Consider the following 26,884-nt stretch of genomic DNA (forward strand, 5'->3'; position numbering starts at 1 on the left):
AAATCGCCTGTTTGGGTTTTGGTCTTTTTCTCCAAAACCACCAGCCCGATTTCAATCAAACCTTCTGCGTTGGACTCCCCTCGGACCCCCAGATGATATATCCGAGTTTGGAGAAATTTGAAGAAATTTTAATTTTGCTTTTAACATCTATCTATCGTTCTATCTATCTATCTATCTATCTATCTATCTATCTATCTATCTATCTATCTATCTATCTATCTATCTATCTATCTATGTATCTATGTATCTATCTATCTATCTATCTATAAACCCTTTGTCTCTTTTTTTCTCTCTTTTTCTTTCTTTCTTTTACTCCTTCATTTGTATTTTACATAACTTCTTTCTATCTTTCCCTCCCTATCCATCCATCCATCTACCTCTTTCTATCTATCATCCCCCTCTCTCTTTTTCTCCTTTCTTTCTTTCTTTCTTTCTTTCTTTCTTTCTTTCTTTCACCCCATTTCTTTTTACTTGTTTGTTTCTTTCTGTTTTTCCTTCTACTCCTTTTCTCTTTCTATGTTTCTACCCCATTTCTTTCTTTCTTTCTTTCTACTGCTCTCTGTATATCTCTCTCTTTCATTTATCCACCCCAATATCTTTCCTTCTTTCTTACTACTCCTCTGTCTCTTTCATTCATTCTCTATTCTCTTTATGTTCTATTATTCTGTTTTTCTTACCTTTTTCTTTCTCTATCTACCCTTCTCTCTGTGTCTTCTTTCTTTCTGTCCTTTTGTTCTTTCTTTCTTTCTCCATCTACCCTTCCCATTTTCTTTCTTTCCTTCTGTCCTTTTCTTCTTTCTTTCTTTCTTTCTTTCTTTCTTTCTTTCTTTCTTTCTTTCTTTCTTCAGCTCATTCAGCATTGTTTCAACAATTTCTTCAGCTCATTCAGCATTGCTTTCAGCATTCACACCATTTCCATTCTTGGAAATGTTTTTTCTAGTTATTATTATTTTTCCACTTCCGGCCGACTTTCGATTCGCTACTAGTCCAAATTATATATCAAAACGTGCGTCCTGATCGGGATCGCTGTGCTATTACTTTTCTCAACAGTGTACGAATTTTTCGCGACGTAAGTAACTAAGTAACTAAGTAACTACTAACTAACTATGTGTCAAGTCAGTCACAGACACACACACACAGACTCTAGAGCCAGCTTCATGTGATTACAGTCACACACACACACACACACACACACACACAGTTAACCTAATGTGGTTACAGCTCCTCCATATCAGTGCTTATAGAAAGATGATCATGTGTCTGTCTGATCAGCTCTGTCTTGACCTTAAGATCGTGGGTTTGATTCCCATGTTGACAGAGATGGCACAACCCGCAGTAGCTCCCGTGGCCCATTCAAAATTTCCCGAGAGGAAATTTTCTAGTTATTGTTATTGTTGTGTTATCGCAGCGCCGCCAGGCTGCCTTCTGTTCTTCTGCATGATTTGTGTAGTATCTTAATGCTTCTATATTCATCTGCTCCTGTCACCATCAGAGTCTGACTGTGCTGCCGATGGAGGACGTAACATTACTGTTCATATTGAGTCTGAAGAGGGCAGTCGCACTCAGCTCAGAGGACACACTGTAGGCTGCAACAGCAAACTCCAGCACCACTGTTGTTAATTTTACTTACTTTACTTTATTTGTTTATTCAGTCGGGACAGTGCATATTAATGGACAGTGAGTGCAAGAGTACCCCCTAATAAACATTAAAAAAAACAATACAAAACAAAACAAAACAGTAACACTGCTGACTAGTCATCCCTCCAGGTAGCTGTGTGTGTGCTGAAGAAAAATCGAACTTACAGTATCTGAGCCCCTGAAACATTAAAATCATTTGGGGCATCATGTATCATCTTAAATGTTGTATTGTACTGCCACATAACAATAAGTTAAGATGATGTTTATGGTTATGGACGTGAACATAAGTGAACAGAAATGATACAGAATACTCAGTATCTGCTTTAATCGCTCACTCATTTTGACTAATTTTATCATTTCAAATTCATATTTAACACGAAAATGACAAAAATCGCAGAAGAGGAACTTTTTATTTACTCAAATGATTGTCAGTCAAGGTGACAGTTTGGTAATATCTTATGACGTGAAGTCTCTGCTACATTTCAGGCCCGTAATCATAAAACACATTTTATTAGTTCATTGTTTTCATTGGTTAATCAAGCTCAAAAGGGACTAATGCTAACTACTAACTTTGTATTGAACTATCTTTTAATTTCAGGGTCAGAATCTAAAATCTGACAATGAGACGACTGATAGGAGAGGAGAGAGTCATTGTTTGTGACTTTCTGTAATCTTGTTACCTCCTTTTACCCTACAATCCATCTCCATAAGCTTTTCATGTGTTCCTCCTACATAAATCTAAAACCTGAGAAGTAGCTGGTAATTATAGACCGCGCAGTCAGATGCCTGTGTGTGGGTAAAAAGTACATTCCTACAAAGATGTAAAAGTATAAAGTAGCGTAAAATGTAAAATACAAGTACATAAAAAATACACTCAACTCGTGTAAATGTACTCAGTTTCATTCCACCACTGCTCGTCTTCCTGAAGCACAAGAAAGCGTTCAGCTGCCACACAGCTCATGTGCCCGAGTCATAAAAGTCGTACACAACCCAGCGGTGGCTGTTGTGCCACTTAAACCAAACTCATGTGCAGCCATGTTTGCGGCCCTCCCAGAGGACACAGTCTCCCTCCTAATAAAAATAAATGATGTAGCTCAAATTACTCCCATCCAGATGTTTCATACGTGTGAAACCATAGTGTGTGTGTGTGTGTGTGTGTGTGTGTGTGTGTGTGTGTGTGTGTGTGTGTGTGTGCGTGTGTGTACTGCTGCTGCTGCTTCCAGTTAATGACAGATGGATAAAAAGAAAAAGTTCAAACAGGAGAGAAAAACTGAAATCCTCACTCGTTTCTTTTAAACCTTACATCCCCTCAGAGGACGATCGCACAGACTCTTAATTAGTCTGCTTATATAAAATCTATTTCCACTAGGTTGTATTTGCTCTGAGCCAGTGGGGTTTGAGGGTGTGCGGGGTTGGGGGATGAGGACGAGGATGAGGATGAGGATGAGGATGAGGAGGGGTGGATTGGGTTGAAGCATGTGGGGCACTGTGTGATGTCATGGTATTAAGCCTTTCCTAACAGTTTCATCAAACCCAGACAAGTTCCCCTTGATCACGTCCGATAAAAGTGGCCTGTTGCGTGGTGAGTGAGAACACTCTCCCTCTTTTTTTTTTTGTCTCCACGAGCACCAAAGAATTTTAAAAAAAATTATCTTTGAACACAAATGGAAAATGTGCAGAGGAGGTCGAGACGTTTCTGCTGCAGATAAAGAGTTGGAGGGAAACCAAAACCACCCAGATAGTCCCACCTCCACTTTTATCTGCGTCCGCAGGAGGACACCCCCCTCACGCCCCGAACCACGCCCGAACCAGGGAGTGTGTGTTGCCATGTGTGTTACCCTCCCCAGACCTTCCCAGAGAGCATGTCACAGTTCATACACACAGCATCCATAAAGCAGACATATGTCCTGAATTGAATTATTGGGTTGTTAAAATCAATTAAGTGTTGAAGTGCTGCTTTTACACATGTCTAACTATGATGAATGAACTTGACCTTAAACTAAGTGGTAACGGAGCAACGTGTGTGTGTACTTGTCAATACTTGTCTGTTAATGACTTGGCGTGCATGTGCGGCGTGCTCATCAGTGCTTGCAGAGGAGAAGACACCACCATATCTTTGTATTGTTATTTATTTCTCGCACAACATGACTCTGACCTTTCTCAGCTGCCACTTAACAAGCTTTTTGCAGCAGTTTTTTTGGATTTAAAGTCAATGAATCCAGAGTGTTAAAATCCCCAGGAAGACGCGTCTTCTCTTCTTTTCAAAAACAGCCTGTTATTAAGGGATACAGACAAACCATCAGGGATTAAAGACAAACTACAGCTGCTCCGTCGTCGCAGGCATAATTTGATGTGCGGTGCGAATGTGTATGTGTGTGTGTGTGTGTGACATATCTAATAAAAAATAGATATCACCTCTCCATATCCCGGAATCTATCTCGGCATATGAAACAGAAATCCACAGAATTTAATAAGTCAGATAACGTATCATCAGCTGACATATCGCAGTATTAAATTCCAATCCAGGAGACCATCACACATAAATCCAGGGGGCTACGAGATTTAACAGATGGTGAACATTCGATTTATTACTGCATTGTGTGATGAAGCTCAAAGCTTTTTTTTTTTAAATAGACAATAGGGAAGTCAGCTCTTATCTTAATGCTGAGTTCTGTTAATTAAATGTGTGACAAGAAAGGTCAAAACACACAAATAAATTCTGTCAACACAAAGAATTTGAGGGGAGGTGAAAGAAAATTAGGATCAACTGTTAAAAAATAAAAATATATAAACAGAAAATGTCAAATTAAGTCACATATTCTTGCTTCTATCCAGTGTTTTGTTGTTTTTCTTAATAACTTTACAGTTACTGCTGTAAAAACCCAAATTGGGATTCATGTGGGATATCTGTGCACAGTCCAGCTGGGTGTAAGCCGGCCGGGTGTGGCCCATCACTGGACATTGGCAGGCAGGTTAGGACCAGATAAGAAAAAAGTCCAACCCGTGCTGTCAGGTCCACCCCAGATGTCATCACATTATGCTAATGAGCCCGGGGCCTTTAAGTGCCGGAGCCTCGCCAACGGACCAGTTAGGAGCCCGTGAACCTGACGAGGACACGTAGCAGAGCCTTAAAAATATGAACATGTCGTGCGGCGAGGTGTCAGAGAGTCGTAAAAGAGGCAGCTCTGCTTGAACAAAGGTGAGTATGTGACACAGCTTCTGGTTTTACAGTGCACTTTATTGTTTTTAAGTTAATTTCAAAGCAGATTATTAACATATGTTTGACCTTGTGTTTGCATCACTAACGAGTCTTCATTTTTCCAGATTACAACCACAACACACTGTTGACGGTTATGTCTTGTGCCCCGGACAGGATATCATCTTATACTGTAAGTTTATTAAAGAGACACTACAGTATAGATGATGTACTATCCAGGGTTTCATTCCCACTCTGAGGCCTGTGACCGAACGACCGACCGCCGGCTGCACGCGCCACACAGAAAGAGGGGGGCCGTCAAACCGTTACCATTACTGAGTTTTTAGTAATGGTAAGGGTTCTATGGCCCTCACTCAATGTCATCTGGACCAGCGGGATGAACAGAGAGAGGAATTCTGTGGTTGATGTGTTATTCATGAGCTCGTATTTTGACCCCATTTTTAGATATACTTGTGAATGCATGTAAAATAAAAGCTTGTGACTCCCAAACAAGTGAGCGCCTCATTACTTTGGTTAAAAAAAAAAACTGGAAAAAAAACACATGTGAAACATGGTGTGAGCTCTCTAAACAGCTGTGTTTGAAGGACCGCTTTCATGCGCCGGCTGACATACATCAGTTATGATATTTTCAAGCAGCAGTTGGGCTTGTCTAAGTGGTGATCTCTGCTGTGCAACCGGCTTGTCTAATCACTGGGAAGCAGCCATTGCAAAAAAAAAAGAGCTTGAGGGGTTGACACAGCTTCTGTGAGACATTCAAGGCCTCTCCCCCTCTCTCTCTCTCTCTCTCTCCCTCCCTCCCATCGCCCTTGCTTTAGGCCACTGGCTGGTTATTCATCAAGATGCCCCGGATAGAGTAACTGTCGAGTTAACTCGCAGGCAGCAGGAATGAATCTAATCACCATTATCTGACCCATTTTAGCATCAGGTTAGTGCTCCATTTTGCCATCCATTAGGGAGACAATTCAGCCCTCAGGGGCAGAGCTGGGCTTTATAAGAGCCAAAAAAGCAGAGGGAGGAAGAAGTGGGGGGTGGGCAGGGAGGAAAGAGAGAGAGAAAAAGGGAAGAAGCAGTGGAACAAAAAGTGATAGTCAGAGGGATGGATGGCCACACTTCAAAGGCAGCGGAGAAGGCTAAAGTGATGTGGGAGTGCAGGGAACAAGGGCTGGATGGTACATCAGGGACATCTGAGTGAACATGACTGTGCAGGTCCCACTTCAGTTTATCTACAGTCCGTGTTTGCATGAGGTGCCCGCCAAGTAAAAAGCTGAGAGCCAAAGATAAACCATCGGCCTTTTCACAGCTCGCCAAACCTGCCCGGCCATAAACACACTGTCATACTTGTGTCAAAACATCCATTTGATGAGAGTCTGTGTCATGTTTGTTTCCTAAAATACACCGGCGACGGAATAAATGCCTATAATTCACTACGCTTTATTTTACAGCTCGTGTGAGCTGCTTTTAATCGACATGTTTTCTGCACGGCACCTCCATTTGGGCTGCCCTGGTGGCCCTGGAGGTTGAGGTTTGACAATGACTTGCAACATCTGCAACTGACGTCACCTCCCCTCTTCTCTTCTATCATCTGTCATGCCATATAAAGGCAGTAGATCTCCCCCAGAAATATAATATCTTCTGTATATATATTACAAAAAAATATTTAATAACAATAACTGTTTTGTCACATTTCACGTTTTCTACCACTATGACTGCATCTTTACATGATAATCTTTTACATCTCTGCTGCTGATGCAAACATTAAACTTTTGAGTGCAGTCTCTTTTCTTTACAGAGGAAACAAGCTCAACGGGAGCTCTGAGTCTGTGGATACGGTATATGTCACCTCAACAGCCCCACGTTAGACTCATGATGAGATCTTATCCTTCAGCTCTGTCCTTTGCAGATAAATCCTGCAGCATCCGTCTCCATCTCTTCATCTCTGCAGGATTTCTTCTACTGAAGTCCTCCCCGTCCTCTTCACTTCCTCAGCTTGACTGAGAGCTTCAGCTTCACTTCCCTCAGGTAAATGCGAGTCAGGTCCTCGCCTGCCTCTCGGGCGATCCGTGACACCATCTGGCCAGCTGTGCCGATCACCATCTTCTGCAGAGACGAGACATACAGGGACATCAGGCACCAGTGAATAGACGAGGTCATGGGGTTTTTTATTTGCTGCAGGAAGTGCGGGCTGATTTGAGAAAGGGTTGAATTTATAAAGGACATAAAAATACTGTAGGTTTAGTTACTTTGAGATGATAAAACACATCCCTCTTAGTGGTGATGGCGACTGTTGTCACTATACAGTAAAATCAGGCTGTTACATATTTCTCAACCCAAAGACTCAAACATATTTAACAGAGGATGTTTAGTCCATCTTGTATTTTCTTAAATTTATGATTCATTTGAACTTTTTAAACTGTTAAACTAGTCAGACAATGTATTTCTACTTCTTGCCAAGGCCGTGTGACACTAGTTATCTAAGAACTGCACTGCATTGTTACACACACACACACACACAAACTGAACTATTCATAAAATAGATTTAGATTATTTCTTTTGCTCTCATCAACATTTCTGTTATTCTTATTCCTTGGTTGGATGTAAAAGCAGAAGAATAATGTTGGTCTGAGTAACTCTCCATAGAGGTCACTGGCCTTGAAACAATTCAGTGGCTCAGACGTAGCCTCAAATATTCTTTTTCATCAAATATGTATGATTCAGAAGAGCTGCTCAAATATTTACAAGTTAAAAACACAAAGGGAAAAAAAAGAAAAGGAACCTCTAGTTAAGAGGGAGCAACACATTAACACCAGGAGTCATCAGAGAAGCTTCAGCTGTCACTTGACTTCCTCCTCTTCAGTGTCTGCCACTCACTCAGCCTGAGTTTGACAAGCAGATTTTTAAATGGTCGCAATTCTTCCACAGCGGTTTGTTTGTGCTGCATTCACATTACATCTGGTTAGCTGTGATAAACAGGCTGTGTGGGATCTCTCTGGAGCTCTAGCAACAAGAGGTCAGTGAGCCAATCAGAAGACAGGATGACCTGAGCCTCTTCTCTGATTGGCTGACTGTTTTCAAAGTGGTCGAATAAAAACAGCAGATTTCAGGTAAAACACTCAGAGAGACCAAATCTTGGAAGGTTGGATGGGTCCAGGTGGGCGGGGCTTGGGCATGGCCCAGCGCAGTGAGTGCTTGGTGCTTGGGTAACTTTTGTGACATCACAAAGTTACAGAAGCTGTAACAGCTGGTTCTCAGACTCAGTTTCTAAATACAGGCTGTGTGTATTTTCTCTGTGGACTGAGGCTTTGATACTTTCACAGTATTAATATACAACATAGAGCTGCTTTATTATGATCAAAGAAGACTTTCATACTCACTATTCAATATTGGACCTTTACATAACCAGCTGGACATACAGTATGTTTCCAGATGAGTCAGATTTTATATGCTATTTCAAAATAGGTAACACTTTATAATAAGTACACACTATTAAGCATTAGTTAAGCTTTAAATACTGAATTCATTATTTATGACACATGAATACTCATTAGTATGTAGTTTACATACATATACACAGTTAAAAATGTTTTACTCATAATTGATAAGCACTAACTGTATTTATAAACTACATACAAATGAGTATTTGTGCATTATAAATGAAGAATTCAGTATTTATCAATGCTTAACTAATGCTTAATACTGTGTACTTATTACAAAGTGTTGCCAAAGTGTAGAGAGCACTTACCATGTGAGTTTCTTTCCGGACATGAAGTTTGACTGAAATGTCTAGTTCACCATTTTCTCCTTCCTGCCACAGCTCAACAGCCTGACAACAAACACATTTAAGTGTTAACAATGTTGAAGTTCAGAAAAAAACAAAACAATGAATACACAGTAACACTATAGGTAACAACGATGACAAAGAAAATAACTCCACAATGGGAACTGACATGGGCAAAATGGCCTCTAAAATGAACATAGAAAGCCGAAGTGAAGCAGGTGGAGGTTGGATCTGATAACATCAACATAGCACATGTCAGCAGTGAAAGTGAGTATGAGAGGCTTTAAATAGGCCACAGAGTCAGAGCGATGAGATGTAATAGGTGTTGTCACTTAGCTGTCAGCTTATCATCACATGCGACGTAGTGTCCCTGCGGAATCGGTTCATTAGTCACCTGTGTCATCGAGTAAGGCACTTCCTGGGGCAGATACTCCAGAAGCTTCTCTCTGATGATGTTGGTGCAGACTTCCTCCGGACTCTGATCAGTCAGGACCTCGCTGTGGTACTGCCACGATCCTGGCTTAGCAGCGGTCTTGAAGTAGCTCTGTATGAGAGTGAGGTATAAGCATGTTTGTTAGAATATGTTGGAATAAAACAAAACTAACTAATGCATGTTCTTAAAGGGCATTTCCAGTCGTAATCAATGTTGATTTCATACCATCGATACTCCCAACTGCAGCGTTTTTGTTCAAGAATCTATGGTTTTTTCAAAATTGTTCTGTGGTCGCAAGTAACGTCCTTTTGACCATCATTTAAATTTTAAAATTCCCTTTACAATTAAATTAAATCAAAATTCTGACATACCGCGGCTTCCGCCTTGTTCCTTTCCGGGTCAGAGAACAAACGCCTCAGAGTCCCTCTACTGTTGTGTTCTCTGACCCGGAAAGGAACAATGTGAAAGCCGCGGTAAGTCCGAATTTTGATTTAATTGTAAAGCGAATTTTAAAATTTTAATGATGGTCAAAAGGACGTTACTTGCGACCACAGAACAATTTTTAAATTGGTCCGGAGCCCATTAATGAACATTGAAAAAACAATAGATTCTTGAACAAAAATGAATATAAACGTCCACACGCTGCAGTTGGGACTAGTGATGGTGTGAAATTAACTGATCATAGGTGACCTGATATCTGAGGTAAACATTGATTACGACTGGAAATTCCCTTTAATCTGCGTGAATGAGTTGAAATTCTCAGTTTCAGGTTCGTGTTAATTTGGTTTCGCTGCTTAGCTGAGTGTTCAGTTTCTGTTTTGGTTTAATTATTTTTCACAAAGCTTTTTTTTTTCTAAAGTTATAATGACTGACATTTTTAACATACCCACTTACAAAGATTTTATTTGTCTTTCTCTAACCATGATCTACTGTGTACCTTCAGCGTCTCCACATCCTCTCTGTCTATAGAGGAAAGCATGAAGACATCTTTGAAGTGAGGCCAGCCCTCCTGGCTCCTCAGAGCCTTCAGCTGCTCTTTGTTCAGCGCAGAGTTCGGCTCAGCGCTGCCCTCGGGCTCTGCCATGTCCTCGTCAAGCGGTAACTGTGAATCCCCGTCTGACCTCTTTTTGGCCCACGGAGGCTTGATCATTGGCCTGACCCGCATCCTGCGTCCATTTACCATTCCACATGTCAGGTCTGCTGTGACGTCCAGCAGCCTGTCCTTCGTTTTCAGCAGGTCCACCTTAAAAGAGACGAGAGTATTGGAGCTCTTTGCTGCAGGGGAACAGTTATTCAAAGTGGGACATGTTCAATGAAAGTCTGTAGTTATTCTATATTTTTCTTATCTCTGCAAAAAAAAAACTGAAACCAACAAAGTATTACCCGACTGGTCAAAGCCTTGTACTGTATTTTTTTTTTTAATCCTCTGTGCCAAAAAGCTCTACTGTTGTCTAAATGTGTAATCCCGCAGACACCATCCCGCTGCTGTAAATACTCACCAAAGCACCAAATGTACACTCTATTAATCTGTGTCTGAAAATAGTCCCAAACAAATGCACTGTTTCCTTTCTGTTTAAGTCTGGTTTGCTGAAAGCTACACTGCCCAGCTGTCTTTAGAAATGATTCAGCTTTTTTTTTGAAAGCACCAGTCTACAGATGAATGACCTGTTTGTATTGATTTATATTTTCAGGAGCATCAAATGGGGATTGAGATGGGTGCCACAGACGGGACAAGGAGCTCAGACAGTACTGAGAGACTGAATAATACATTGATGGTTTAGGTCGTTTTTTATATATTGAATATTGACAGTTTCATCCATTAAAGGGATAGTTCAACATTTTGGGAAATTGGCCCATTGCCATAATCCCTATAATTTTAGGAGTAGGTTCGTTATCTTGGTTTCCCTCATAAAACTCCAAAACGCTCTCGTGGTTTTCAAGGCAAATGCAGAGTCTGCTTGCCGAAAAACCGTCCCTGACGGGAACGCACGTCAGCGGTTTTGCATGAATTTACCTCGAAAACAACTCTGTCTTGTAACGCTCTGTTATTATCTCATAGTGTGGTGAATGTGCAGGTCACAACTTGTTCACAAGAGTGTTTTGGAGGTGTTGGATTGTGTATTTGAAGAGTTTGATGAGGGAAACCAAGCCTCCGTAGTGTAGCTCTGAGCAGCTTGCGGCTCTGCTCCGCCGTTCTAAAAAAAGCTTGCACCGACAATTAAAGATAACGAACCTACTGCTAAAACTATAGGGATTATGGCAATGGGCCAATTTGCCAAAATGTTGAGCTATCCCTTTAACTTCAACTACCATATTTTGATCAGACAAAAATCTTTGACATAAGTTTGCTGGGTGTCATCCCAACCATCCTATCAGAATAAAAGCAGAAAATAAAAAATAATACCTTATTGAGGACCAGGACTGCTGGGATGTGTGGGTGCTGAGCGAGGCACTTGAGCACCTCAAAGTCGAGCCTGCTGCTCATCCATCTGTCCGCTACATCCACCACCACCACCACTGGAAACAGATCCAATTATAGTTCACTCTTAATATTCGGTCTGTGACACAAAAAGCTCTAAAAAAAGAACAACTCAACCAATAAATGACTCAGCGAGAGTGAGAGTGAGAAGTGTGTATGATAATACTTAGGTCGGCTTCTTTGACTGTGTTCCAGGGATCCACAAGCAAAGACTTCTCCAGCTGGTGTCTGTGGAAACAGGCGGTTCATTCATACATATATTACACTGTATGTTAATATTGTATAGAGACGACAGAGTCTGAGCAGCACAAACAATCTATAAAAAAAATAGGTCACCTTTTTACTTTTGATAGGGTGGTGAGACCAGGAGTGTCCAGTAAAATCTATTTTAAAAAAACACACACACATACACATGTATTGACTGAAGAAATTGGCTTTTTGATGGTATTAAAATATAGTGGAAGAGAAGTGAAAAAGCTCTTACGATCTGTGTATCATCCTCGGTTACAACGCCCAGCGCCCGTGACCGTGTAGTGTGCACTTTCTTGGACACAGCAAACACCTTTAATAAAACGAACAATGACTTAACAAAAAGTGTGAGCAGCACCTGCACCTCAGCGAGACACATAATGCAGAGGATTAAAAGAGACACAGTTAAGAAAGATTGAAACCTTTCTGCCGAGGAGCTGGTTGGATAATGTGGACTTTCCAGCATTTGGGGCACCAATTATAGCCACTTTCAAAACTTTAGAGTTGTCAGGCTGATCTGGATGTCTCAGCAACAAAGACAGCTGCTCCCCTGAAAATAAACACAAAGATAGACAAGACAGACAATAAAAGTGAGAATGACAGCAAGCAAAAACCAGAAACAGGAGCATGACATTAGTGGATGGATGACGTGTGCAGTATTTGGGAGAGGGGGTGGGGGGGAACAAAATGGCCAGAATAATCAGATGAGTTCAGGGATGTAAATCTCTGAGGCAGTGGTCTGGTTACCGCTGTCCGGAGGAACTGAGGCTGGGAGGCGATAAAAGCTGCCGTCTGCCTCTGCTGCATTGCCTTTCATCAGTCTGTTGAGAAACGCCTCTGATGTAATAAAACAAGCAGGAGTGAAGATAAATCCATTTCTCCCTCCTCTGCGGCAGGCAACATTTCCTGTAAAGACATTCAACATATCCATCACTCCACTGTCAGCCGGCCTGCAAGGTAACTGACTGATTATGTTTACTTGCACGTGCAGGTGACACATTATTATCATGCATTTAGATGGCCCCTTGTCAAAAATGTACATAAGGTTATATAATTTAAAACAGAAACATCTCATTTAAAGTAGGTGTTGGGAAATTGAGAAGGTGTTGTTAATAGTATGAATTCCACAATATTCTGGTGGTAACAAATTAACAAAACTTGTAATGCACCAACAAAGGCAGTGAAGAAGTAGACTAGCAGTAATCAATTTCAAATGTCAAATTAAAATAAGAAAATGTTGTCAACTGATAGAAAACTACCAATAACGTCAATGGTTTATTTATCAAGAAATGTACAGGTTTTAATTATTTTGATTTGAGGATTTGCTTGTTTTCTCAAATTTAAAATTAAAACATGTCATTGAGGTTTGTTTGGACGACCCTGACAATTTCAGAACATGTTTCTGAATTGCTTTCATGAATAGTCATGATGGTGACTAACCCATGTTCAGGTAAATGCAGGGATGCAGAGTAGGTGACCCACTTCAAACCAAATATATTCAATACATTCCCTACAGAGATGTTGAAAAAAAAATACTAAAAATGAAATGAAATATTGAACAAATCGCATGTTCTTCCCATTATAGAGAATGGATATCTAAAAAATGTTAATTTCAACGTGTGAGACACCTGGAGGCTCAAACACTCAAGTAAAGGAACACAATTACATAAGACACATTTTAGAGAGAAGGGAGGACATCTATCAGTCAATACATCTGAATGTGGCATTTAAAGGAAAATAAACTCATGACTTCTATAGACCTTTTCAGAGAGTATAAACAAATACAGGTGTTACCAAGGATACTAATTAAGGCTCCATTCAATTTAGTGTAGCAGAGCGTTTTCTAATGAGCCACACCTGTCTTTGTTTACACTCTCTGAAAAGGTCTATAGAAAAATACTAAGTTATCTGCGTTTATATTATAGTAATAGCTATGCTGCTTTGTCCGGCTGAAGCAGTGATTGTGATTCACACAGATGAACACTGGTGTCGCAGAAATATGACACTTTTTTTTCCCCTCGTGTGTTTTCCTAGTCTGTCATGTCATGTCTGGTGTGTCAGTGGACTGAGGTGTCACTGGTTTAGCTACATGTGTTGACACGACACACAGTCTGGGATCAGTTCAGCCTTTAAATGTCACTTTACGCTGCTAAGCTGAAGGTCATTTTCTCAAGTTTTTTCCATTTTCCACGTTGTCATTCACTGTTTACTATCGATTTCTCGAGTGTTCTTGTTAAAAACCCAGAAATAAAAGATGTTTATAAACCCAGCCTGGTACTGACCCGCTGTCAGGAGCCATGACGCACTTTCCTGTCGCGCTGACCCCGCGGTCCGCGCTCCGAGGGCGGCCGAGTGTCCGACGAGCCGAGCCCACGCCCGGAGAGCCATGGTAACCCTGGTAACCCCGGTAACCCTGGTGACCGTCGCCGCGGCGTCACAGTCCGATAATACACCGATAATCGATGAAGAGTCTGTTTACATTCACATTGTTGCCTCACTGGGCGACGCCATGATGCTTTGACCAAAAACAAACACACTTCCGGTTTGAAGAGCGTCCTCGCGGGGTTCACGTGGAGGCTGCACCGCCCCCTAGCGCCACGTGCGATAGATAATTAATTTCTTCCAGTGCTGAATATAGCAGGTGTTAGTGTCACAAAAGCAGGCTTAAAATAAAAACCTCCACAAAGATCCTCGTTTGACCCTGTTTGCAGACCTATGACTAAAAAAAAACACAGTTTAAAATGTACATTTATTGTGTTACTATAAATAAGGCTCCTATGCTCAAAAGTAAGCTTCATGTGCAACGTCAACAGTGACAGATGAAGGTCCCCAGTCATCACAAAATGATTGAATAAGACCAAAGCAATGAGGAAAGACATGAAGTAAGAGCTAAAAGATAAGGGAGCAGGGAGAGGAAATCATTGAGGCGGAGAAAAGCTGTGTTGGGAAGCCATTTGTGAAATAATGACAGGCTTAATTTACATTTACATGTGCATTAATTTGCAGAATAACTAAATAAAATAACAGCCATGCATCATTTTGCAGTAAACCCTTCCCTCCAGACTCCCAGGAGCCCCCAGTTTGGGAAGCACCTGTCTCCAGCAGGTAGCATATTAAGAGGCTAAAATCAGCCAACGGCAGTTTCAAATCAGCTCATCACAATGCACAAACACATCTGCCGACATGAGCAACTCGCAGTTTAAAATGGATGACAGCGCTCAAAGGATCTTTTGGCTCTGGTGATATTCTCCAGATTACTCTGTGAGGGATGGTGCGCCTATAACCACAAATCAGATTGCACAGCGCAGACTTTTTCTTTCCCTCTTGTCCCTTGAGTACACACAACAGAGCTTATCCCTGAGGGTGCTTGAAGCGCAGTTGTGACAATGCTGCTGAGGATATATCGAGCATTCATGCTTAAAGCAACATGCCAACCTGAGGAAAACACAGCATGCTCTCACAGTCACACCCTATAACTCTTCAGTACTAATTCACAGCCACACGAGCTTATGTAATGACTTGATAACCATGAAGTCTGTGAGGTTAATCACCAGACTAAAAGGACAGGTTTGCATATTGATTGATTACTGTAACATGTTGTTTTCCCTCTGTACGGTAAAGCCAGGCAGAGCAGATGTCTCCCCATAGTCCATCAAACATGCCGGCTGTTTGTTAGTCCTCGAGGACTTGCTCGGGGCGGAACAAACACCTCCACTGGGGAAGATGATGAAGGATATCAGGTAGCTCACAATCTGTCATCATCTAACTCTAAAAGCTCAGCAGCAATGGAAGGGCAACAAAAAAATGGAGCTTTTAGCCGACACTTACTGCCGAATTCCAATTGAACCAGAAACCAAAAGGATATTTAAGGATCAGTAATGTTTGAACTTTCTCTCTATCTGCCTCCCTCCCACTCTCTCTCACTCTCTCTCTCTCTCAAATTCATTCAAGGCCTTCTCTCCCTGCGGGCTTTCCTCACATGGCCATTTCACGTGGGAGTGTATCAGAGTTCTTTCTATGACTGCATTAACTTTGGCCTTCAGAAAGAGCTCGCTCTCTCTCTCTCTCTCTCTCAAAAAAAAAAGACAAAAAGGCTTCGCCTGCAGACCATTTAATCATAAGCTGTAGCCCACTTTGCCATTTGAAGTGCACTTGCCAATGAGATTCAGCATAGCGTTATGGAAAACCTCTCTCCTCTCCATGTGCGGCAATTCAGTGTGCTGCTGATTCCTAATCAATCTTGTTTTCTATAATTGAAACAGACCACACTGTATTGATAGAGAGTGGGTCAAATCTTCCTGAATATGCACAATTCAGACGCCCCGTTTGATTTGCTACCAACGCTATAGGCCTACAGCCAGCAGGATTGGGACATGGCATGCTATAACTGGCAGCTCTCCACTAATAAGACGACCTCGCTGCTCATGAGGGGATAACAGAGTTCATAGAATAAGAAGCACGAGCCATGGGGGCATGTCAACAGGGAGCAGAGGTGGGAAATAACAATCTGTCAGTGCGTCAGAGCATCCATCACTCCATCACTGCTGACTGCAGTGAGAGGCGTAATTCTGCACAGCTGGCTGACTGTCTACCAAACAGCTGCTCCTGAACTTTTTCACGCTGAGAACTCCCAGCGCAGATAGGTTATTTGCAAAAGATCCCGCAGATTAATGAATGGATGGATGAATTTCCAAGTCTGATAAATGAGAAAGCTGTGAGATTTAACAGTTATGTGTTGCCCTGAAGGTCCCCCAAGGTCCCTCGACTCAGCTACCACCACTTCTCTATATGTTCTTTCTTTTTTCTTTTTTTTTTTAAAGAAGAACTGATTTAGCTCCCAAACTACCCATATAGGTCACACTGATGTTCTGATTGTACAATCTCTCTCTCGGTGGGGGAGATAAAGGGGGAAAAAAAACTTTTATTCATTCTAGACTTGCAATCGATGGGACTTGTCTGTGAAGTGGATCAATAATGCCTCCCTTTGAAATCATCAGTCACGTCAGTGGTGAATTTAAAAAGCGTAATTAGGAACAGCGTTCTTAAACATCCTGTATTGACGTCTTCTTTGGTATGGAGAAAGACACCATTCTGCATCATTAACTTTGTATTATTGCCTGATGGAGCCTGCTGCTGCTACTTCCCCACCTGCTGAACTCAGAGCGCTGTGTGTGATTGGGCTTTCAGACCAAATTCTCCCCTCTTTCACTTGCTGATGAGGGAAGTGAGGCTTGCAGACCTGAAATTGGCTGGAGTATTGTAATAGGCCTGCTCCATACTGGAACCCAGGCCATGGATTTATTCTTTACAGTACTGTATCTCAAAAAAAATGTTTGTGGAGTTGAACATGTGTCATTTGTTCTCCTCTAATCAACTTTTGTTTTTTTTGTTAGATTGTTTTTGTTCAGGCTCTAACCTGACATGACTCTACATGTCCATGAACACAGATTGTTCCCGTAACTCTCCACAGTCCTCAGCTTCGTCCATCCGTCTCTCTCTCTCTGGTAATAAAATGGTATCAATACTGTGGAGAGGGCAGGTGGGCGATTGTAATGGAGTAATTTATTTTAGTTGTCACAGAAATATAAGTCTTTGATTAGGGAGCTGTACACATCAGGCTGCACAAATAGAACCTTTCATCAAATCACAAAGCATGTGACACTATTGACCGTGGAGTCTTCTCACTGGGTTTAATCTTCCCAGCAAGACGCATAATACGATATGTGAAGAGCTCGATGACACAAAATACAAAAAGTATTACAACTCAAGGCAAATCTTGCACCAAATGAGTATTAGCATCGAAGCCAATAAAACACAGAAACAAGCTGTAGTTTTGAAAGGTAAAAAAAAAGAAGAAGATGTTGATACATGGATATTGATTATGATTCTTAAATGACAAATTGGGTGTGTTAGAGATTCAAGGCTGTGTGACAAGTTTGGTGGCTTTTTCAGATGTAAACATATTGCAAATACAGCTCATGTAACAGTATATCCAGAGTTACAATGTAGGGATCCAAAAAAAAACAGACAGCTGTGCACAACAGCAGACTTACATTTGTACTGCCACATACAACTGATTTACATGTTCTGATATTCTGGTTAAGATGTAATTAGAGTACAGTGGACAAACATCACGGTATGTAGATGCACAGTGTCTCACTGAATAACTTGATAAGGTTGAAAATGATGTGTGACCTTCACTTGATATGATCTCAACCCATCTGAACCCCTGGGAGATATTTATGGGTGAAATGTTAGACAACATGCTCGACCATCGTCATCATCAAAACTCACACAAATCATCAGTCACCTGCTGCTAGTTGGATCGTATAGGTCCTTGCATCTTTAAAGCACACAGTAAATATAAAAGACTTGCATTCATAGGACCCAGCATGTGTGATAGTATCATCATCAACCCTTCAGAAACATTATATTATGGGATTATTATTGTAATGTCATAGCTGGTTGTGGTAAAGCTGATTTTGGTAACTGTCACCAATCAAACAATATTGAATACACTTATCTAAACCTATTTGTGCATTGATTTGTATTCACTGGTGCTTTTAGTAAGTTCGTTTTTACTGTAATTCACATTCTAGCAAGGTGTCAAAAATGTTGTTGTCAAATGTTGCAAAAAGTCTAATGTTAAAGTTGTATTACAATACAATATTTGACTGAACAATTTGTCTTATTTTGTTTTTACATGCCCATAAAATATTAGTATTTCACATGTACAATGGTTTACATTTTAAAAACTGGTATTGGATAGATAGATAGATAGATAGATAGATAGATAGATAGATAGATAGATAGATAGATAGATAGATAGATAGATAGATAGATAGATAGATAGATAGATAGATAGATAGATAGATAGATAGATAGATAGATAGATAGATAGATGTCCATCAGCTTATTAATTTAAAAAAAATCAATAATACACATCATACACAATAACAATTTAGTGAGTCCATTAATGACTTCCATCTATTTTCTTTGGCTGAGATGTTGTACATTCATGGTCTAAAATCAATATTACATATCAAACACTTTGACAAAACACTGTTATATACTTTGTGTTATTATTATTTCTCTGATTTCACCTCCCACTCTGACAGTGTTAACATTTTCCTCCTCCAATAACAGGTCCCTCTGACTGTCCCTTTAAACCCGTCGTGCGTCCTGCGCAGCGCACGGCGCAGTCTGGATCTGTCCCAGCTACTGCGCCTGCGCCGAAAGTTGCTGCCGCAGACAGCAGCAGCAGCAGTGATTCGGCAGCGCAGGGGCAACGGGAGAAAATCTGTCCGTTTTAAACCATGGCGACGTACTAAACGATGCCTTTGGCAGAGGTACACGGAGAGTAAGTAGTTGTATCTTAATAACACGGCCGCCGCTCGATACTTCGTGACATCCTCTCAAAATTGCTGCGTAAATGTCAGGAAAGGTTGAGAAGGCAACAATGGGACTGTGTATGTTTCTCTCTCAGACTGGTTGGCTGGCTAGGTTAGGTTAGCTATAGCCAGGAGCCTGGGCAGTCAGCTGGCACACTGGCAACACACAGGTTTACAGCTGCTACACTGCTCCCCTGCTTTGCCAGTGTGTCTGCTCTCAGCCCTCACGGCGAAAACTACCTCTGTTAACACTCAGACTCTGAACCTGCCTCATATTTTCTATTGGAAACGGATGTTAACTGTTTGTGTTGCTCATCAGGTTAGCTCCTATTATTTTCAAATTTTATTTTATTTTATTTATTTAATTATTTTTTTTGCAATATGACAACAACCGGTGGAGGATTATGTGCGGAGCTCCATTTGCCTGTGCCAAGTCATCATCATCATCATCATCATCATCATCATGATTACATCTTCATCACTGTAATTTTCGTTAATGTGATGCAGAGACAGTTCAGCAGGGGATAAGTCGGATCCTCTTCCTGGCTGTGGTTGGTTGGAAGTTGGAAGTGCGGGGTTATCCTTTTGCTATTTGTGGCTCTTAAAGTATGGTATATATCTGTCACTAAGTTGTCTCCCACTGCTAGTATCCGATATAGGCTGCTGCTCTGCTCTTCTACTCATCGGGAGTGCGCTTGTATAGGGCTATGCATCCAAATTTAGTGTCAGTCGTCTTCAAGCCTTGATAGATACAGATACAGATGCGGTGTGTTGTGTTGTGTTGTGTCGCTCCTCTTCTCTTCTCTGCGCTGCGAATAGCGCCTCTTGATATAAAACGACACAGCAAAGTGTTTTCCACCTGCAAAGGCAAGTGTTAAAGGTGATAACAAAAGGTTGACGTCACCGGGCTCATCCTGATCCTGCCGCACAACCTCGACCACTGAGGTGGAGGAGGAGGAGGAGGAGGAGGAGGAGGAGGAGGAGGAGGAGAGCAGGAGGAGTAGTTTCAGAGGAGGAGAGCAGCTTTTTTTGGTGTGTGTGTGTGTCTATGCGTGTGAGTGTGTGTGAGTGTCTGTGTGCCATAACGTCTAATGGTTGGTGTCTGGAAGGAGAAGGTCTATCTCTGATCAAATTTCGGGTATCCTAAGGGCGCACTTAACTAATGGGATCCTATCGATGTTTCTCCCCCTCCGAGCCTGATCTTTACACGGCGGAATGTTAATGTTTGCCACAGCCTGTGTGTGTGTCCTCCTCCGTGTTGCTCTGAAGCTCTGACTCTGCTTTTTTATTGTTGTAGTCGTGTTTGTATAATGACATGGATCTTGACGGATATGACTTAAAACAACAACACAAAAAAGGTACCGCAGTAACAAGGCAGCAGCACTCAACAACACTGTGACTGGTCGAAGGCTATGGATGGAAGTGATCCGGTTTACTCTGCACATGGTAAGATGATGATGAGACTGTGAAGTGGTTAAAAACTAAATCCTGTATGTTTACATCTGCATGTCAGCTTTGATCTAAATATCTCTATATATAAAAAGCCATTAAACTTTCCTCTCCATAACCAAGGTGAGGCTGTTTAGTTAAAGTCAGCAGGGAGGAGGTGCTCAGTGATATCCTGTGCTTACTCAAACAGGAGCCTGACATTACTTGCCCAGAAGTGCAGTTTTGCAATGTAGCTTTCTTCCCCCTACATTTTCAAGAGAGCAGATAATTAAATTTCAGACCATGTTGTCTGGGAAACTCAGGCCCCTAGACTCTCTGCAATTATCGTGTAGAAGGAACTCTTTTTTGCATTGGGGTGCTATGTTTCCCAGCACAATGAAGATTAATTAGGTCTTAGAAACAAATGACTGTAAGGCCTCTCCCCATCTGTAAAAGCGCAGTTTGCCTCTAATGACAGCGGTCTGACAGATACCTAGTAAAAATGACAGTTAAATGCTTCACAGATATTGTGATGCAAGAGCTAATAACTCCTCACTGTGCACACTGTGTATATATTATATATATATTAGGATATTGCCTAGTGTTTAAAGTAAAAGTTTGACATTTGTGCATTAGTTAATGTATTTGTGTGTGTGCCCACTTCTGTTTTAGTCTGAAAAATAAGAGCTGTGTGTGTGTGTGTGTTTGCTCTCACACGTGAAGGCAGCAGGTGAACCAAAATGTCAGGAGCACCTGGTTGATTTGTTCATGTCACGCCGCCGGTCACCAGGAAATTACGGTGTTTCACTCGATTGAAACGCCACTCGAATGCATGTGTTAATTAGATCTCTTGCACTGCTTTTCAAAGTGTCACTCCTCCTCTCCTGCATGAGTCATGTGCTGACTCTTTGACCTGTCACCACAAACCCAGAGTCTTTTGCTCGGGGCAAACTGACAGGAAGGCAAGTTTGCTTTGTTTTTTTTCTTTCCGTCAACCACTGACAAATATATTGGAACGTATTGATTTATGTTGTGGGCAGTGGAGGGTAATTTCCTCTAAAATACTTGTGTTGCATCTCTGCTGCTTTTAGCCTCTCGCTCTACAGCTGCCTGTGGACGAGGTTAAACTCCTGCGGAAAGAAAAAAAAAACTGTATTGTAGAGAACATACACACCTACGTGTTTAAGCTTACTTGAGTGGAAGCTTTAAAGTGGAGTGCTGAGTAGAGTACAGTGTGAATGTAATATGCACGCCCACACGGTTTTTCTAGATACTAATCTTACTCTGTCAAACTTTTCTCCTGCAAGCAAATGGCAAAGCAGTTATTAGTGAGTGATGATTGGTTTCACCCAGCTGAATCAATCATTCTGAGCACCTTCCACTGAAGCCCAGATGTTTTTTGGTTTCAGGAGGTTCTGCACACGACAACCAAACGGTCTGATTCCCAACATTAGGCTTGTTTCAGACAGCAGTAATAAGAGGATAACATCAAAGCTCTGCTTTATTTCTTAGAGACTTCAGAGCAAGACTATGAATAACAGATCACAAGGTACAAAGAGTGAACCAGAGAACTTGAGCAGCTTTTATGTTTCAGCTGTTGTTGGGATTCACAGGGAGCTCATTAAAATACATTGATTAGTAACAGTCCTGATTCTGTGATTGTTGACTGTGAAATGGTTCGACTAACCAGCATATTTTTGATGCAATGATTTTCTGTGCTGGAATGAGCCACTTGGCTGATGCTCATTTTGGTTTATTCAAAGCCAGTCATTTGATGTAGCATTTTAGAGACGGTACTTGAATTGGAAATGTGTAACCGTGCACTTTCCCCAATGCAATACATTTGTTCCTTTTCATTTTCCGCCGGGGGCCTGTGTATGTTAAATCTCTTGCAGGTGTTGCCTGTGAAGTTTATGTGCATAGCAGATTTTTATTTTGCTCACTCCGGTCGTTTCAGATGAGCAGCAGTTTTGTTGAATATCATCCATTTGCTAAACGAGGCTGCGTCCCCCAGAAACCACGACCAGGACAGCGGGGGGGCCGAGATTTCCCATGCAGGTAGCAAAATGATCTCCACCTTTTTAGTCCAGTCCCGACCGTCAGCGGTGCAGCTGTCAGTCCACACTCACCCACTCACTCAGCCACCCATGCACCCACCATTTGGGAGAGAAAGAGTGTCCGTGAGGCCACCCGATGCCTGCTCAGCTGTATGAGTCTGGTTACAGACAGGGAGCAGATGTTTGGTAGCCTTTGTGTGAGTGGGCAAAGTCAGGAGACACAGTGTGAGGGTCAAACGCAGGTCGGGCTCAGAGTAAAGAATCGTGGCCACATGATACATCCAGATCAGGTGTTTAGGACATTATGGGCAACTTCTGGATACCTCTGAGAACAAGGGACTGACCTGCGGGGCTCAGGCTGTGGGTCAGCTGTTACATGGTATTAAGTTTGGTTCACATGGGTTGTTTGATGTTGTGCCAAATAATTGGAGGCGATACTAGGCCTGATTTGATGATACACTTTGTGTCTTTGTTTGTTTGCTGTAGCTTTTTTTTTTTTTGCATGGATTTGCATGTTAGCCAGCAGGTCCAATTAGGGTGAAAAGCCTCACTCTTGCTGGGTTGTTGTTTGCGTAATCAGCAAACGCAAAGGGCCCTGAGCCAGGGAGTGCCATAACCTGAGGATACAAACACCAGGTCCAAAGGGCTTCCTGAAACCGATGCGTCCTCACCTTGAGGGTAATCGGAGGGATATATACTCTGAGCCTCTCTTGGTTGACATTCAGGGCAAACAGCAGGAGGAACAGGACCTGGTTCAGGCCTGCATCCGTCTAATCAGGCCTGTCGGAGGCACTGGAGACGACAAGGCTGTTTATCCACCTCCATCTCACAGGAACAGCAGAAGAGCAAAGGCAGATATACTGTTATCTGTTTATGACACAAGATAAGGCCGTCTCAATCGGATCACTGACCCTCCACGGACAAAGCTCCGCCCCCCAATCCCAAGCCCTCTGTAATAGGAGGTTGCCGGGCGAGTCCCATATCACTCTTAAGTAATCCTAATAGATGCCATTAGCATGTCCGCAGTTATTGCTGCGGTTTTCCAACGTCCATGCCAACTGTACATATCAGGGCATCATTAGCCAGCACCAGAGAAGCTCAGAGTCTGACCCAGTCTGTGGGGTCAGAGAGGATGCCACAACAAAGCACCAGTAAAGCTGTGGGGGGATATCGAGCGGAGGGGATGGAGGGAGAGTGAACTCAAAGTGTCATAGTTGGCGCAGACATTAGATAAGGCTAAGCTACCAGAGGATTAGAGAGGGAGGAGATGTAAAATGCTGTCGGCTAATTGGGCTTTATTTTTAATATTTCAGAGGGTTCATTAGAGACTAAATTGGTGAAGGATTTCAGCTCTGGCTGTGGACTGAGGGACTTTTTTGGGACAAGCCTCACAACCTGAATAAGAGCAGATGAAGTCTTGTCACTGAACACAGGCTGCGGCGTTTGTAATTAAAAAGCCACTTTTTGTTTATCAGATTTTTTTTCAGTTTTGTCGTGACTGCTTTTCCTAATTCATGGTTGTCGCCCTAATTATCTTACATTATCTCTTGCGGTTGCAGTTCATGCATATACCACAGTTCATACATGTGTTAAAATCCCTTTTTTTTTTCTCCCACTCATGTTCTCACCAAAAGATGATAGTTGTGTGTAATTGGTAGTAAAAACACAGTAACCTTAAGTTTATGACATGACACACTTTTGGGTGCTACAGTAAGAGCTGTGCTGCTGCTGCTGCTGCTGAGGTGAGCGGTCACTGCGAGGCACTTTGCCATGACCCCACTCGGTTTATCATCGGTTGCACCACTTCTCTAGGCCTCAGTGTATGTGTGTGTGTGTGTGGGTGTGTTTTTTCTTTTTTCTTTTTTTTTTTTCCTCTTCCCTGTGTGCGTCCAGTGTACCGGAGAGCAAGTGGCACATAGAATGGGGCCCTTTATAACCTCCTAACCCTCTGGTCCTGTTTGCAGCCATTGTTGGCCACAGTGAATGGTATCTCCGTGCCTTGAAAAGTAACCAGATGACATTCTTCCTGTTGTTCAAAAGGGCCCAGGGTTATGTTGTGAAAAGCGGCTGAAAGGATGGGCTAAGACTGCGACCTTCAGAGGCTAATCTCTGGCATGTCATTCAGTGCCTGTTTGAAGCAAATGCAGACCTTTCTCTCTGATAGCGAAGTACTAAGTCAAACAAAGCAGATATTCTTCTTAGATTTTTAACACTTGTGCTCCAAAAAAAAAAAAAAGTCAAGTTATTTCTCTTTTTTTCATTTTTTTTTTTCATCGAACCACCACTGTAAAGGAACTAGAGGCTTTTTCTTGTACAAGCTGAACGAATCATTCCAGACAGGCAGCGTGTCTGACACCTACATTGTCCAAACAGTCTCTCCAGCTGGTGATTGAGCCCCTCTGTACACAGACCTGTGGCATCAGCAGCCTCCCCCCACCCCCCCACCCCACCCCTCCCTCTGTACCGCATGCTGAAATACCGCCACTGCTGTGAAAGCAGAGGGGATGAAATGCACTTAGTGAGACAGTAAACATCGGTGCGGCTCTCAAACTAGCTTACATTGTTTATGTCTCCTCCTCTCTGGTGTATTTGCTGTCTTCAGCTGGCTGCGTTTCCTGGAATGTGCAGAGATGCAGTTGTCGCTCTGCGGGGGGGATGTTGGCTGTAATCACGGTTCATAGTTCGAGACTCGACCCGAGCAACAATCAAGACAGGAGTCGCATTATTCCTCCCTGAAACGAGATGATCGCACTCGACTTGACTGTTTTTTTTGTGAAATCGGATCATCTCTGCAGGGCTTTTATTATAAAAAAAACTCATTGGAGTAAAAGTAAAAGTTCAAAAACAGCACGCACATCCTAGTTGCCCAATGTTGGGTGGGTGCTGGACCGAGAAAAACGTGACATGAGGGTAAAGCAAAGTCTGCAACACCAAAAGAGCTCCAATGCAAAAATGTATTAAAGCTACATGGCGTTTCTAGCACCACCGGCTCTTCCTCAGATGTTAGACACGTCATGTAGCTTTAAAAAATACATTTTTGCATTGGAGCTCTTTTGGTGTTGCGGACCTGCTTTATCCTCATGGTTGCACAGTGGAGGAATGTCCCTTTTCTCTCCTCACTTTGTCTTCTCTCATTACAGGTTTGAAACTTCACATTTCTGACGGTAGCGTAATATGACGTTCTTCTCACTTTTACTTATACTCTATCTCCCCAAAACTCACTTCACCAGAAGCTTTTAGCGGACGCTGAGAACGAGTCTTAACCATTAATATGTTCCGGGGGGTTTCTGCTTTTCATCACATTAGAATACACTTAACTGGCATTGAGCTGTCTTTGTGCCTGTTTCAATGATCTCTGAGAGCAGGTCTCCGGGTGAAAACGTTTTCTCCCTGTTTCCTGTGAATAGCTCTCCTGCTTCCTGTGTCAGCGCTGTGCCACCTGTATAGGGGTTAAAATTGGGGTCAGACCTCTGAGCTGGAGTCTGTTGTTTGGGGGGGGCTCCTCCCTCGTTCTTTCAGGGGCCGCTTGTGCTGGGGAAAAGAGAACCTGTCAGGTTTTTCAGGCGTCTTTTGTCAGACATCTTTCAACGATAAATGATTGGCATATCTCCTGCCATTTCCCCCCTTTTGTTTGCGGCCATTGAGTTCGAGAGCAAATAGTGAAATTGACCATTATGCGTGATGTGTTTCCAGCCTGTCTATGAATGTGTGTATGAATGTGTGTGTGTGTGTGTGTGTGTGCATAAAATGGCGAGGTTGTTTACAAAGGAAGCATTGAATTAGAAAAGGAAAATGTCAACTTTTATCATGCTACTGCACAACCATTTTGCATTAGTCAGAAAATATCCCCTGAAGTAGTGTAACATCCGCAGAATGTGATTGAGATAGAGAGAGAGGGTGGGGGAGACGGGGTGGGTGGGGGCAGAGGAAGAAGGGTGGGCCGCAATTTGAAAGGCATACTTGAAAGTACTCGTGTGTAAAGAGTCCTGAGGCAGGTCATGTTGCTGTGTGACAGAGAAGCATTCGTCTTGCCGTGTATCTGACGTCCCAGGGTCTCATTGCGAGGGTTTGCCTGCGCCGCGTGTCGGCTTTCTGTAATTAATAGCTAGTAGCCCCCTCACCCCATCCAGGGACCAGGTGCTGCTTAGATCTTGTCCTGGCACGGAAACGCGGCAGAGTCGCTCCTCGTGGGTTTTTTTTGCTATTATTTGGTGGGT

General features: G+C 42.3%; 2 protein-coding genes across 5 annotated transcripts in view; one reads left to right on the forward strand and one right to left on the reverse strand.

The window, feature by feature from the left end:
- Window positions 1–4,873: 4,873 nt before the first annotated feature.
- Window positions 4,874–14,317, reverse strand: eral1 (Era-like 12S mitochondrial rRNA chaperone 1). The gene is made up of 11 exons (XM_085797413.1): window positions 14,074–14,317; window positions 12,539–12,697; window positions 12,214–12,341; window positions 12,027–12,104; window positions 11,879–11,925; window positions 11,709–11,770; window positions 11,468–11,580; window positions 10,001–10,306; window positions 9,025–9,174; window positions 8,595–8,675; window positions 4,874–6,952 (listed from the first exon to the last, which is right to left on the reverse strand). Exons 1-11 carry the CDS (start codon window positions 14,177–14,179, stop codon window positions 6,830–6,832), a joined length of 1,353 nt encoding a protein of 450 aa, XP_085653539.1. The 5' UTR covers window positions 14,180–14,317; the 3' UTR covers window positions 4,874–6,829.
- Window positions 14,318–14,877: 560 nt separating this feature from the next.
- Window positions 14,878–26,884, forward strand: part of fam222ba (family with sequence similarity 222 member Ba) — a 34,019-nt gene continuing 22,012 nt past the window's right edge. The window contains exon 1 of one of the 4 annotated variants that reach the window (XM_085797443.1): window positions 14,878–14,896. The gene's annotated coding sequence lies outside the window, so the exon portion shown is untranslated. Of the gene's footprint in view, window positions 14,897–19,010; window positions 19,152–20,234; window positions 20,629–26,884 lie in introns of those variants that run through there. The other 3 variants (XM_085797440.1, XM_085797442.1, XM_085797441.1) reach the window with 3 other exon arrangements.

This window comes from Trachurus japonicus, chromosome 14 (genome assembly GCF_045865225.1).
Source record: "Trachurus japonicus isolate A0001 chromosome 14, Traja_1.0".
In the NCBI taxonomy this organism is placed as follows: domain Eukaryota; kingdom Metazoa; phylum Chordata; class Actinopteri; order Carangiformes; family Carangidae; genus Trachurus; species Trachurus japonicus.

What these genes read in the sequence shown, in the direction of transcription:
- eral1 (XM_085797413.1), bottom strand. Translation starts at nt 14,179, where the DNA reads ATGGCTCTCCGGGCGTGGGCTCGGCTCGTCGGACACTCGGCCGCCCTC. An exon ending in CTCAGTTCCTCCGGACAGCG is followed by an intron (nt 12,342 to 12,538) that starts GTAACCAGACCA and finishes GTTTATTTTCAG; the next exon opens with GGGAGCAGCTGTCTTTGTTG. An exon ending in CCGAGGATGATACACAGATC is followed by an intron (nt 11,926 to 12,026) that starts GTAAGAGCTTTT and finishes TTTTTAAAATAG; the next exon opens with ATTTTACTGGACACTCCTGG.